General features: G+C 38.4%; 1 protein-coding gene across 21 annotated transcripts in view; it reads left to right on the forward strand.

Moving 5' to 3' along the window:
* Window positions 1–15,360, forward strand: part of LOC102926841 (phospholipid-transporting ATPase ABCA3-like) — a 136,367-nt gene that overhangs the window by 6,529 nt on the left and 114,478 nt on the right. For 9 of the 21 annotated variants that reach the window (XR_013044558.1, XM_042282808.2, XM_042282792.2 and 6 more), the window contains exons 2-5: window positions 2,986–3,136; window positions 5,337–5,589; window positions 7,725–7,852; window positions 12,863–13,004. Coding sequence is in view for 12 of the 21 variants with exons in the window: in XM_042282808.2 (XP_042138742.2) it covers window positions 3,077–3,136; window positions 5,337–5,589; window positions 7,725–7,852; window positions 12,863–13,004 (583 nt within the window). In the remaining 9 variants the exon portion in view is untranslated. The remainder of the gene's footprint in view (window positions 1–2,985; window positions 3,137–5,336; window positions 5,590–7,724; window positions 7,853–12,862; window positions 13,005–15,360) is intronic. The other 12 variants (XM_076551463.1, XM_042282816.2, XM_076551454.1 and 9 more) reach the window with 4 other exon arrangements.

Raw genomic sequence — 15,360 nt, forward strand, 5'->3', positions numbered from 1 at the left:
TTAATGTGTATATGCTTGTTGATACTTTAATTTGTTGAAATGCCATTGTGTTGTTTTCTTTAGCTCTTTGAATCTATTTGAGACCATTAAGAAGCCATTTCTAAAGTCTAGTATCCATGTCCTTGTATTTACAGGTCCATTGTAACAAAATAGCACAAGCTGAGTGGCTACAACAACAGTCAATTTTTCAGACTGTTAGAGGCTGGAAGTTTCTTTTGGGATTGATATGTTTCCTATAATCAAGTGTGTGTGTGGTTTTTCAGCCTATAGATCCTCAGAGAGGCTTCCTACTTATGAATGGGGCCTGGGTAAAAAGAGAATCTCCAAGCCTCTTATTTATTTTTTTAATAATTAGTTTTTATTCTTGAGAATTTTTTTAAAGATTTATTATGTATATAGTGTTCTGCTTGCATATATACCTGCCTACTAGAAGAGGGCACCAGATCTCTTATATATGGTTGTGAGCCACCATGTGGTTGCTGGGAATTGAACTCAGAACCTCTGAAAGAGCAGCCAGTGCTCTTAACCTCTGAGCCATCTCCCCAGACCCTATTCTTGAGAATTTTATACATGTATGCAATGAAATATCACATTTGCCCCCCCTGCACCCATTATCTCTTCCATCTACTACTGTACTCCCAAGATAACTCCACTAAGTCAAGTTAGTGCTGCTCATATATTTATGGATGTAAAGCCATCCACCAAAGCATGATAAACTACCAGTGGCCACATTCTCAAAAAAGAAAGATTCCTCCACACCACCCCTGTAGGTGGGGTTTTTCGTCAGGACCATGATCAGCTCTGTTCTGCTAGCCACTTCCCAAATAACCATGAAGAGTTAATTAATTATAAATACTCAGCTGATAGCTCAGGCTTATTACTAACTAGCTCTTATAACTTAAATTAACACATTTCTGTTCATCTTGTGCTGTACCGAGGCTCATGGCTTTTACCTCTCCTGCATGTACTGCTTCCTTTCTCTCTGTCTGGCAACTCCTCTGACTCTACCCTTCTTCTTCCCAGCATTCTCTCTGCCCTGAAAATCTTGCCTAGCCACTGGCCAATCAGTGTTTTATTAACAATGAGAGCAATACATATTTATAGTATACAAAGATGGTTCTACAGCACACCCCCAGAAGCTATTAATTGTCAATAGCTCCTTTGTAAAAGGTAGGTTCTAAGAGCACCTGCCCAGTCTGCCAAAAGTTTGGCTGGCTTGATCATGTGCAGGTAACCACAGCTGCTGTGAATTCATGCATGGGCTAACTATGTCATGTATAGAAGGTAGTATTTCGCAGCTTCTCTTCCCAACCTCTGGCTCTTAAAGTCTTTCCACTTCCCTTTTTTCAGTGTTTTCTTTGTCAGGAAGCTATTACCATTGCTTGTGATTGCTCACTCTAACTACATGGTAAAACCCTATTAAAGGTGGGTTCACCTGAGACACCACACATTTTGGGTGCAGAACACACAAAAATTAATATCAAATTGACCAGAACTTCCTCCCTACCAGCTGGTTTTCACATTACTGGAAGGTGCTATGCAGACTTTGGAGAAGAAAAAATTCTATGATCTTACTCACCACTAAACCCTGTGTGTTACAATACCAACCTGCCAGGCAAAAATGTGCCCTCTGGTGCAATAATGGAACACTGTTAGGGGTTAATAACCTCTTTCTGATTTGATTTGAGGCATGCTCCATGGGGTGGAATTTTATGCCTGATACTATAAACCTAGTCAAAAGCCCATGGCTGAGGAAGTTATAAGTCCTAGCATAGAACCTGCTAAATGGTCCTGCTGTCAAATTGCCTTCTAAATTTATGTTTATATTCATAGACCTGGGCTACTCTCAGCTTTAGAGGAGCTTCTTTTTATATTGTGTATTAGTCAGTGGAGAGATGCATAATGAATCAAAGTAGTGAGAGGAAAAACTAGGTCCTCAGCCTAAATGGGACATCTTCAGTACTCTTCCTATTATGGGGTACAATCATAATATTATATTAGAGTTTTGGAGAGGCTCTCATCTCAATCAGATGTTCCCAGACTAGAACTAACATGGCGTCAGATGGGGAAAGAAGATGAAGGGCCAGGAGGGAGAATGTGTGAGAGATGGTTCAAATGCTCCAACTCAGTATTCTTTCCAAGATTTAGTAGATTATTTGAATAACTGTTTCTTTATTTTCTAAGTCAATTGTCAGAGGCTTTTAATGGTTGTGTTTTTATTTTTATTTTCTTTAGACAGGGTCTTACTGTATAGCCATCATTGGCCTAGAACAGATAATGTAGACCTATCTGTCCTTACTCTTGAGAGCTGGTATTGAAAGTGTGTGCCACCACACCTAGTAATTGTTGTGTTTTTAATGTTCAGCAATTTAATAGCAATTTTGTTGTTAGAAATAGATTCTGAACTTCTCATACAGCCATGCTAGAAGGTCCACCATAGAGTGATTTTTCAAACTAGTATTCCTTAAAACTAATACCATGATAGCTTAAATGGAGTCTGACTTTATACTCAATGGCTAGCATAGAATATGATGATGTATAGTAAATGTGCAGTAATACTATAGTGGAATTTAAATATGTTTACACATCAACACTTGGAATGGAGTGTTATACTCTGAGCATATGAAAACATACTGATTGATACTTTCCACAGATTTGCTTTTTTTATTTGTTGCTGTGATAGTGATGATTTATTTATTATGATTAATATATTAAGAACAGAATTTTTTTAAAAATCAGATCCTGTTATTATTATATCATTTTTACCTGGAAAAAATGGAACCACATCTTACTTACATTTTTCTACTTTACAGTTTCTATATTAACTATTAAGAATCTTTATTTTATATTAAGAATACTAATAGAAAAAGTTAGGACCAATACAATTTGCTTCATTTCAGATATGTAACCTTATCTAATTTGAGACTGATTAAAGAGAAAAGTAGTAAAAAGAAATAATCCCATTATTTGTTGCTCACATTTTAGGTAACTTACCATTGTAAAAGAAAGAAAGAAAAGAAAAAGGAAGAAAACCACCTTTTATCCCTAGAGTTGAGCACACATTTTTTGAAGAAGGATGAATTGGTTGACAGTCAACCAATTAGCAGTTCTTCTCTGGAAAAATTTTACATTAAAGGTAGGTAAAGGTATGCATGGGAATGTCTATAAGAGCCTGATTGTTCCATTGCAGTCTGTGTACACCTGTGCATGCACTTTTGAAAAACTCAAAACTGTGCGTAGATCTTCCAAACATATAAAAGCCAATGAATCAACACTGTAGAGTGACATGAAAAGTGGGTAGAAGGGAAGAGGTAGTTGAGATAGTTCAGGGGGACTTCAGAACCCAGGCCTAGAACGTAGAGGTAGTAATATATACAAAGGCCAGAAGAAAATCCCCAGATAAGGTGTTTGTTAAGGGCTTCTACTGCAGAGAAAAAGGAAGGCAACACCGGAGTGTCTGTAGTACTGCCTCTAGGTTAGTGTAGAGACTGCTTTTGAAGGAAATTAAAATAGGAAAGGTGTGATTATTAAAGTAATGGAGAGAAAAGCCAACAAAGGGAAGGACATACTTCTTTTCTGGGAATACATGGAGAACTTCCTGGAACTCGGGTACTCCCTCTTTCCTTCCTTTACAGTCTGATGTTTCTAGTCACAAGAACTGGGGGAGAGAGACTAGATAAATCTAGATTCATTTAACCTTGAATTATAGTTTTGAACACCACATTTCTCAAGTGATCTCCATATCTACATTCAGCACTGAATAGACTGACCAAAGATTAAAGTAGAGAGGTGTGAAACAAAATAGTAAAGCAGAGGTAGCAAAGCTTGTCATTGTTTTTCAAGTTACATTAGATAGCTGCAGGGCCAGAGTCAGTGTTTTACCAAAGTAGCCTTCAAGGTCTTGCAAAATAACCTAGGCAACTTAATTATAATCCACATATCAGAGATGTTATCTATAGAAAATCTCGTAGAAAACTAATGATATACTGTCCAACTGGGTATCTTCTAAAATTAGTGATTTTAAAGTCAACACAGAATAAGTGACCAAGGTATCTCTATTTAAGCTTTTATTTGGTAAGAATTCTGTCCCCTTATTTATTCTTCATTTTGAGAGATTCAGAATTTACTAGTGGTCATTCAAGTAGCTATGTAAAATCACAGCGATTGTAGGTGGTCTAGTCATAGAAGAGCTTCTGGTCTGTAAATATCTGCCTTGTCCCATAATCTGCCATTTCATGACAAAACTGTTGAAAAGAGAAGCCCATCCTCGACTTTTGTTGTGTAACAGGCTAAGGGCCCAGGAGTTTGTTTGGCTTTGTCCTTTTATGGTTGCCCTATGGCCTCATTTTCTAAATAGCTTAACAATCACTTAGATTAATTTAGGAGACATTGTGACAAAGGCATCATTAATTTAGTGATTGTCCTGTCCAGAGAATGACTAAAAGAGCCATAGTTTCAGTTTCAAATAGGGAAGCTTATTAAGCATGCAGCAAGCTAAAGTGAAAGAACAAAAGGAAAGCAGCAGATAGGTAACAAAATTGTGCGCTCACAAAATCAGTAGAAATTGACTGGGGAGGTCCCATTGAGATAGTCTGCTAGAGTGTGAGACTGAGAATCCCAGACAGAGCAGTGCTCCCTTGGGTGAGGACTTTAAGTAAAAGAATAAATATAAAGTGGCAGATAGATAGCAAAACATCAAATCTGGTCCTTATGACATCCAGCAGAAGCAGCTGGGGAAGCACTGTTTAAACAGTCATGCTGGGGTGCCTGACAGAGAGTCCAAGGCAGAATGTCCTCTGCATGGATGAGTTTCTGGCTTCTCATTCCCAGCACAGGTATATTATAACGTGAGATCAACAATAGCAACCTCAGATGGAAATGGTTACTTTCTACCTGTTCTCAAGGTCACATGTTTTTTAATACTGTTAGCTGTTTGCTATTCCCTTCCTCCTTGCCACAGCATCAGGGGCCAGCCTTCACTAGGACAAGGATTCTTGGAGGACACTTGAGATAAACAGGCTCAAATATGAAGAAGGGGCTCCTCACTCCCATAGTCCACTCTCAGCATGTATAAATAGCACATGACAGTTTGCCAATACAATTTATAATGATGATGTACCAGTTTTCTATGTTATCTGTAAGATTATTTGTGAGAACTGAATGCATAGAATATATACCATACTTTTAATGGCTGACAGGTCATAAATTCAGGTCCTAAGCATACATCGTCTCTTTATTCTATGGTGGTCCAGAAGTAAAAATATAATAAAGCTCTTATTTGCATTGAATGTGTGCTCTGTACTCTTAAGCTAATCAATAACTTTTTCTTATTTTAGAAGAGGCGGCTGATTAGTTCAGTAACAGAAGTCTTGGCAGCATTGTTGTTTGTAGTAATGCTGTTGATATTCCGTACACTTACTGGTATAGATGTTGCTGGACCGTATCATTTCAAGCCTCAACCCATTTCTACCATGCCTTCTTTCATCAAAGATGCCAAGGAGTGGGAGTTGATTTACATACCTTCTGATATTGATGTGGTAACAGAAATTATTGAGAATGTAAAGAAGAATCTCAACACCACTCTAAAAGGTTAGATATGCAAGTTTTCTAGAAAAGACTGTTACATCTGTAAAAACAAAATAATGCTGAAAGTTAAGGTTGAAGGAGATCCTGTGTTCTATTAAGACTTGCAGTGTGGTGGTAATAACTAGGTCAATTTGGAATTGGTAGAGATAAACAAATTAGTAAGAGAAGAGAGAACCCAAACATAGATCTATTGCATTAAGACACCAGAACGAATTTGATAATGATGCACCAAAATGTGGTGAAAGAAATCTGTTCAACAATAGTACTAGAAAAATTGGACACCATCAGCTACAATAATAAAAATCCATATCTTCTCTAAAATTAACTGAAAATGAGTCATAGATCTAAATGTAAAATGATGAAGCCTTTAGAAGAGAACATGTGGGAAAATCTTTATAACTTGGAGCTAGTTGATTCCTTAGAATGATTCAAAATTCATGATGAATAAGAAAGATGTGTTATTTGGATTCCTGTTATATAATACAGAAGTGCTTGCTTTTGGAGTTAAAAGTCATTCTCTCTTTCTTACAGTTGCTTTAAAACTGGTATTTTCCCCTTACTGTAGTGTTAAAAACAAAGGTCCTTCAACATTTCTCTTCAGGTTATCAATTTGTGGGGATTGGTTTGGAGGCTTGGGTTTGTTTGTTTGCAGTGAAGATTGCACCTACGGTCTTCTACATGCTAGGCAAGCCTTCTGCTAGGCTGTGTCCCCAGCCCTGGAGCTCTCAATTCTAGATAAATTGAAAACAATGCCAGCAATATTATAACTCTCAAATATATCTTTAAAAGTCAAGCAAAGCTAAAGTCTATTCAAAGAAAAATTATTACAGTTTAAAAAAAGAAAAATAACAGGACAGGGAAGGTATAATTTCAACAGCTGCCCAGAGAAAGAAATTTCATTAAAGGAATAATTATTCCACCTTTTTTTCTCTTTTTTTCATTTCTGCCTCCCTAGCAGTGATCCTGCCTTCCTGGGGGTTGGTCCCTTGTCCAGGTCATAAATCTGACAAACTGGATTAACTCTTTTATGTTTTGGATAGGTTGAAATGTTAGGTCTCTACCCTGAGGAACCAGTTTTCCCTTGTTTCTGTGTCATTGTCCCCTCTAAGAAAGTAACCCTAAAATCCTTTAGGATATGGGCTAAAATTGTGGAATATATATAACCCATCTTCATGGAAATCTAGTTCCAAATATGGTGCCAATGTCTGTACTGAAGTTCTAGACCCTGCTCTCACATAGAAACTTTTAGACAATGCCCATTTAGGAGGAGATGAGAAACAGAACTCCCTTCTGGTATTCCTAGCCATGTTTTGTGTGGTCCCTGCCCTGAGTTCCCTGTCCAGTTACTGTCACTTGTTCTCATCAACCACCTCTGAAGAGGTGACCATAACTGCCATTAGGATGATCTGACTTTTTGCAGCTCATTAGGGCATTGGGTGTGGCAGTCAGGGTACTGCTCTAGTGAGTCAATCTAAAAGATACCAAAAGTGTATCCATGATTTATATGTCTTAACTGACAGATGTAGGAAGGAAAGGAAGTCCTGGACTGACAACTGGAAAGAGAATTGAGGGAGAAGTAAAGGTAAGAGTTATTAGAATTACAAACCTTAAAATGGGAGAGAGCCAGGAGAGGCCAGAAGAATATTTTAAATGTCCAAATCAGTCCATAAGAGTCTCTTGATATGTTCATAGAGCATGCATCCTCTGTGCTCCTGTTTTTGAGCATACCATATATCTATTTAATGTATGAGTCAGTGGATCTCAGTGTACTTGGAGTGGTATAAGCACTATGGCAATCATTAGAATGTTATCACCTCCAAAGAAACTATGTAGTCTCTGACCTCTGCCATATCAGGAAACACTAGAGTGCTTTCTGTCTCTATAGATTGTCTTGGTTGGATGTACATTGTGCTACTGGTTCATCTAACATCACATAATCTTTTCATAATAAAATTTTATAAAACACCTCTAAGATTTTTGTACCCAAAGTCTTAGTTACTCATGTCAACATTTAAGAAAAAAAGGTCATAAGATTCACAATATTTTAATAAGTTTTTATCTGTGTAAAGTAGTATCCTACATTTCAAACAGGATTATCAGATGTTTTTATTTAAGCAGATAATTTTGTCTCCCTGTAGTTCGAGGTTTTCCTTCAGAAGCAGAGTTTGAGAACTATAGTCTGCTTGGTTTTGCATCTCAGAAAGTGCTGGGTGCTATTGTTTTTGACTGTGGCTTCAAAAACAAGAATGATGCTCTACCACTTCAGGTAAGAAAATTTTACTTTTCAAATAAGTTGTGTTCTCATAATAGTACCTTTAGTGTTTAAGATGTTTTAATGAATTAATTACTATTAGCCCAATTTTGCATATGAAGAAAGTATCATTCCTGGGAACAAACTAGTAATATGTAATAAACAAGAATATTAATCCATCTGTGTTGACTTATTGCCTTTATACATATTACTGATTATAAGGGAGCACGATTCTAAGTCTTCATTATCATCTTGACTAGATTTAGAATCACCTAAGAAACCTATAAAGGTATTTTCAGAAAGGGTCACTAATGGAAGAAGACCCATCCTAAATGTGTAGAGAAATATCCCATGGCTATATAGACAAAATAAAAGGAGGAAAGAAAGAAGCCAGCAGAGTCCCGGTATTTCCCCTTTCTCTTTCTTGGCTAGTATGAACTATTCTGCTCTGCCATGCTTTTCTTAAACCTCTGAAACTGAGTCAAAGTAAATCTTTATTCCTTGAAATTGTTTCTGTCAGGTGTTGTGGTCCCGGCAACACAAAACATACAGGAGAGTATTGTAGACTAAGGGGAAACCTTGGTTAACCAATACTTGTCATATATGGGGTGGCAAAGGTGTGTTTTAAGTCAGAGGCATTTTTATTAGCAGACAACTGAACTCAGAAATCCTTTCTTTGAATCAAAGACAGAATATAATTCCTTTTGTAATTCTCCAGAAAACTTGAAGACTTGGCTGCATCAATTCAGCCTTAGGATATCAGGACAGAAGAAACTTGTGGTGTCACAGAAAGAAGAGGAAAGAGCAATGCTTTGAATTTGAAGTCTCTAGCAAAATTTATATAGGGCATCCCATCCTGGTAGTTCTAGAAATAAATGATCAATCTGTAGAATCTAGAGATGGAGCCACACCCACTGTTTCTAAGACAGGTGCTTATGGGGAGGCAGAAGAAGGATCCATGTAATCTTAATGTCTAACCCATATTTTCAAGGCTCCATTCATCTATGTCAGCTTTCTGTAACATAGAGCTGTATATCTGTTGATGAGGATTTAGGCACATGTGAATTTTCTCAACAGACATTGGCTCATAGTGTCTGTGGTTGCTTGAAAGAAAATGGCCCCCATGGGCCCCTAGGGATTGACACTATTAGGAAGTGTGGCCTTGTTGGAGTAAGTGTGGCTTTGTTGGAGGAGATGTGTCACTAGGGGACAGGCTTTGAGGTCTCAGTTGTTCAAGTCACACCTAGTATGTCATTCTTTTCCTGCTGCCTGTGGATCCAGATGTTGAATTCTCAGTTCATTTTCTAGCACTATGTCTGCCTGTGTGCCACCATGCTTCCCACCATGACGACAATGGGCTAAACCTCTGAAGTGTAAGCCACTCCCCATAAGCAGAGTTTTCCTGTCCTGACCATCTGATCCCAAATAACGGGCAGCCACTTCCCAAATAACTGACTCAGAGACTTATTATAAATTATAAATGCTAAGCTAATAGCTCAAGCTTACACTTAAATTAACCCATATTTCTTATCTATACTTTGCCACACGGCTTGGTACCTTTTCTCAGTATAGAATGCCCATCTTGTTTCTCTGTATCTCCTCAAAACTCTCTAACAAAGGCCTTTAAGGATCCAGCCAAAAAATGCTGTCTCTCAGAGTTCAAAGGAGACTCTACAATCAGCTAAGGATCTAATCTGAGGGATAAAGAATGAGTCTACGCACTGTGCTCTTTCAGTCTATATTGTTCTAAGTAAGTTCCCTCATCTCACCACTGTTCTCTCTTTCTTCTACCCAGAGTCTCCAAAGTTTTCTAGTTTTTATGCACATACTGTTAGAATTCTGCCCTCACTCCAACTACATGACCACACAGGCACAGTTCAGGAGTTAAGCAAAGGGTCTTGCATCTTACATCATCAGTGTGCACTGGTGACTGTGTGCACACGGTGTGGTCACACAATCAACACATGCATGGTGTAGCTCCCGAAGCCCACTTCACCGGGAGCCCTTAAAAAGATGGACACAGACCCCACCCTCTCTCTATTCTGCTCTGCTCTCTCTCTCCCCCCACTCCACCGTCTTCCTCTCTCTTTCCTCCCCAGGCCTGGTCCTTTTATCCCTCCTTCTCTTCCTCCTAATAAAGCTCTCCACTACTTGCTAACCAGGTTCTATCATGCCTGTGACCTTTCCACCGGTAACCAGTGCAGCTACTAGCATCATTTATCATTCATTTCACATACATCAGCAATTCTCTGGCCAAAGCAAGGTCACAAGGCTTGAATTCTTTCAGGGTCATAAAAGCAGATAAGAACTGCACAAGGTGGTAACTGTCAGGTTTTCTTTATGACTCAAGGTGGGAGTGACTTATAATAGCCTCAGTGAACTCCTAAAGGGAACAGGGTCAAATGAGAGAGAGGGACTTTAAATCAATTAGGGAAATCTAAGAAGGGAAAAGGGGGAATTCATCTTTAATATTGCATTCCTAAGTGTGGTTAGATAATAAGCTAATTAATAAACCAAGGTGAAAGTAAGTACAAAGTGTTAAGAATTTGTTAGTGTGAGGGTAGGTTGGGGCAGCACTTTTCCTATCTACTAGTAGGGTGAAACCAGGACACACTTGTTCCCTGTCTAAAGGCTGTGAATCAGAAAATTCAGAAATGTTGTAATTCTGTGACCTTGGGTGTCTGAGAATGTCTCAAATGAGATACTTTTGCCTGGACACTTAACACTGACCAAATGCTTGCCAATGAAGATAATTGCAAGAAGGCAGATCTCTACATCTACATTGGAGAAAGGAACAAAGACCTGGTTATGGGAAACAGATTTGACTGTGTGACTGTTTCACACATAGCTAGGGAATGTTATCAATATACCCCAAATGCATGGGGGAAATCATGCCCAGTAAATGATCAGAACATCACTAAACTGTGGGAAATGAATCCCAAATTTGTAACAGATGGGAAAAGCCTATAGCAAGAAAACAACCAATTCATTCAAAAGGCAGTAATTCTAAAATGCCTTGCATGATGGTTGCCTCCAGCAGAATCCTTATTCTGATAGGTTGACCTTGTTAAATGACAGCTATATCCCTACTTCATAATCCTGCAGCCTGTAATAGTTTGTGACGATGGCTCCTGACAACTCTCCTGACTCCACCCTTCTTCATCCCAGCATCCTTAGTTTGGTCACCCCACCTATACTTCCCTCCTGGCTACCAGCCAATCAGTGTTTTATTAAACCAGTCCGAGTGACAAGTCTTTACAGTATACAAGATTATTCCACAGCAAGTCCCAGTGAAATGTTTTCCTTTATAAGATTTGCTGAGGTCATGGTGTCTCTTGACAGCAATAAAACCCTAAGACAATATCTTCATGTTTTATTTTCCCTACCTACAGACTGTTCTGAAATCTTTGAATGAAATTCTCAATGCTAAAATTCCCATAAATTGTCTCTAGTACTTAGCCTATTTTGATAATTTTCTTTCTAGAATTTTATTTATTATTATTATTTATTGTTTATGATGTGTGTGTGAGCACAGGCACTTGGCCACAACCACAGGACACTTGTGGAGGTCAGGGGACAACGTTGGAGACTCAGTCTCCTTCCACTGTGGGTTGAGGAACTCAAACGTGGTTCTTCAGGATTGCATAGCAAGTACTTTTACCCCCAGAGCCAACTTGACAGCCTTGTTTTGATGGTTTTCTAAATGAATACTCTGGTATCTGTTGATGACTTCATTTATAATGTAAAACTAATAGATTCCAATTCTCTTTAATATATTTTACTGATAAAACTTTTGTTTATCCATGTGAATATCAGAGTGAACCTGTTCAACCTTAGATGAGATCATGTCATTATACTAGTAAAAGACTATAGTGTGGGTACTTGACATGGCTCCATAGGTAAAGTGCTTGACTTGAAAACCTGATGAGCTGAGGTTGGTCTTTGGAACCCCTGGCAGAAGGAGACAACTGACTCCTGAAAGATATCCTCTGATTTCCATGTACAGGCCATGAGTATACCTGTGCATTCTCTCTCTTTCCCCACCCCCCTCATCATATATATAAATACACACACACACACACACACACACACACACACACACACACACACACATACACACACACACACAAATAATAATAATAATAATACATTTTGGAAATAAATTTAAAAATTCTAGTGGCTTCCATAGGCTCATATACAGTATTTGGCACAAGATTTATAGCCATCCAGATGTATCTCCATTCCCATATCTGCAATTTTTTTACTATTTACCCAAGAAGCTCCATGCAGATACCATATATCTGCTTCTGGGATTTTGGCCATGTAATTTTCTTTAACGTGGGGTTGCTCCTATGAATTTTCATTCAACTTACAGTTGTATCCCTACCCTTTCTGTTCTTTTATAATAATCTATGCACATTTCTAGTAGTCAAACTGCTTTTAGGGAACATAGACAGTTCTGTAGGTTTTCAACAGGGATTTTAATATAAGGAAATATTTTATTTGTAGTATTTAATTATAACTGAGTCACTGTTAGCCAACAATGTAGAGTGTCTAGTATGCTTTCCCAGTTAGATGAACCATACCTCTTTTGAGCCCTTAGTTGTTAGGCCATCCATTGGTGTACCACTTTCCATTCATCCTACAAGGATTGGATTCAAGTGCCTGTTTGTCTATAGTTCTGCAAACATTTATTGTTCAGCTTTTTATTTTGCCAATATAAGTTTAAATAGGTAGTTTATATTTCTGTAGTATATGTTTACATTTATTTCATTGCATGCCCTTGATAATTTTTTCATGCATGTCTTGTGTGCTTTCTGTATTTTGAGTAGAATTCAAATGGGTCTAGTGTGCATACATTCTCTACCTTGCTCATTGTAAATGCTAGGCATACAGAATTTATCAGATTGATTTCATCCTTAAAGTCACATGTTTTTCTAGTAGGATATAACTTTATTGCTAACATTTGCTTTTAAAGTTTCTTTGTGACTTTCAACATACATGACTTCTTATTAATACTTTCAGATAAAATATCATTTGCGTTTTATTGGTGTGCAGAGGACCATCTGGTGGCCAGACAAGACAGGCTGGAAAACAACATTTCTTTTTCCTAATCATCCTTCTATACAACCCAGGAATCCAGATTTTCATGATGGAGGAAGTCCTGGTAAGCATATCCTTCAGCATGCTTATTTTATCCAAATAGTCACATGTGAGTGTATACATAAATATATACCTGTGTTTAAATATTTGTATTTAACAAACAAGAAATGTTTATTCTTCATGGTAATTAAAATTTATATTGTAACAACACTACTTTTCAGTCTTTACTCTTGATAAACTTACATATATTGTATCCACCTTCAGTTCTCATATCAATATAAATATATTTTTAAATTTTACTTTTATTCAAATGTATTTGCTGTATATGTATGGTGATTTGAAATAAAATGGCCCCCAAAGGGAGTGGTACTATTAGGAGGTGTGGTTTTGTTGACATAGGTGTGGCCTCCTTGGAGGAATTGTGTCACTGTTGGGGAAGGCTTTGAGGTCTCCTTTGTTCAAGTTTCTGTCACTGTGATACTCAGTTCACTTCCTGTTGCCTGCATATTAACATGTAATAGCTCCTCCAGCACTGTGTCTGCCTCTATGCCGCCAGGCTCCCCGCTATGATGATAATGGACTGAACCTCTGAAACTGTAAGCCACCACCTCAGCTAAATGTTTTCCTTTGTAAGAGTTGCCATGGTCATGGTGTCTCTTTACAGCAATAGAAACCCTAACTAAGACACTATGTATTTATGCCTGGGATTCAGTGTCATAATTCAATATATGCCTATAGTGTGCTGCATCAAATCTTGCTTCTCTTCTACCTCGCATAATCACAATTCAATATTTAGATTAATTTTATTTAATTACTGTAACTGACTGGTCGTGACATGGGGGTGTGGGGGTGTAGGTTCATGCGGATACGTGGAATGAAGACTCAGAGGCATCTTAAGAATAAATTTAGCCTTTCCTGGCTACAGGGGTGTCTTAGGACAGTTTTATTTCTCTCCATTACAATTTAGCCAGTTAATTTCCATATGCTCAAAACAACCTGAAAGGAGCTCCCAACAATACAATGCCAAGTGCAAATTCCTTGATTTGTCAGGTACCAAGGGTTTCCTGAATGAAGTTTTGCATAGGCCTTTGTATCCTGAGACAAGATTCATAGAGGGCAATAAGGGAAACAAAAGGTGTCTGCTAAACAAAAGATGGATTAGGGCTAGGTGCTACTCTCTGAAGCCAGGCCAGTTGCAGCTCAGCAGAAATTATGCTGAGAGCACATAGTACTTGTTTGTCTATCTGTGTCTTATTTAACTTAACAGGATATAACTGCTGTGATATCCATGTTGCTGCAAAGTGCATGATTTTGAAGTAATCTATGTAGATAGTTATTGACAACCATGCTGTTTAAGCCAATTGAAAGTTTTGAGTTCTTTTTTATTGATGGTCAAACCAAGAACAGGCTCCTGCCTCTGAAAAGTCTGTTGATGACCAAGTTGAGGTACAGCATTTTTAAAGACAAAACCATAATTATGTCAATGCTCAAGGTGTGTGTGCATGGGGGGGGGTACATTAGTAAGGGATTTGGAGTGGCCTAGCAATATCTGATTTCTTTGTAAGACTAAGTGGTATCTTCTAGACACTTCATAATATGTTTGGACTATGTTCCAGGCCGTGGACTGTTTCTGAAGTGTTGCCAAGGCAGAGAAGGCTATTGGTTGGGGGGTGGAAGCCTAAGGAGTGACTAGACAGACAAACTTGGGACAGGATGGTGTTACCGTCATCATTTCAATTTAATACTTCTTTATTGCTAAATAATACTTCTCTGTATCCATTCATCTACTGATGAATAACTAGGCAGATTCCATATCTCAGCTGCTATGAAGATTGCCACAATAACCCTGAGCATGTGTCTATCTCCTTGGCTATGCCAATTTTTTTATTTTGAATACATATGTAGAAGCAGAGTAGCTATTGTTGGTTAAGTGGCGGTCATGCCGACAGCGGAGAGTGCTGGCGGAAGAATCACGAGCCATCGTTACCTTTCTAGAGCTTTATTAAGAGAGAGAGGGAGGGAGGGAGAGAGGGAGGGAAGAAGGGAGAGAGAGAGAGAGAGAGAGAGAGAGAGAGAGAGAGAGAGAGAGAGAGAGAGAGAGAGAGAGACCACATGGAGGGGAGAGAATATGGAAGGAGAGAGAACTGAAAGAGGGAGAGAGAGACCCGTGGAAGGGCACGCCTGCTTTTTAGGCTGGGACTCGAACTCTGTCGCAGGCGGGTGACATAATAAGAACATAATCCTTACATCCCAGACTTTCACTTATTATAAAAAAAGAAGCAGGTAGATGGGAATAGGGGCATCTTTTTTCTCAAAAGCTGCTTCCAGCTGACTGTTGAACGTTGGTTGGCTCTTGGGGAAATGAGGAAGGGGAGTCTTTTGAGGTAGACAGGAGTTGTGGGATACTGTCTGCCATCCGT

The sequence above is a fragment of the Peromyscus maniculatus genome, chromosome 1 (genome assembly GCF_049852395.1).
Source record: "Peromyscus maniculatus bairdii isolate BWxNUB_F1_BW_parent chromosome 1, HU_Pman_BW_mat_3.1, whole genome shotgun sequence".
Classification (NCBI taxonomy): Eukaryota; Metazoa; Chordata; class Mammalia; order Rodentia; family Cricetidae; genus Peromyscus; species Peromyscus maniculatus.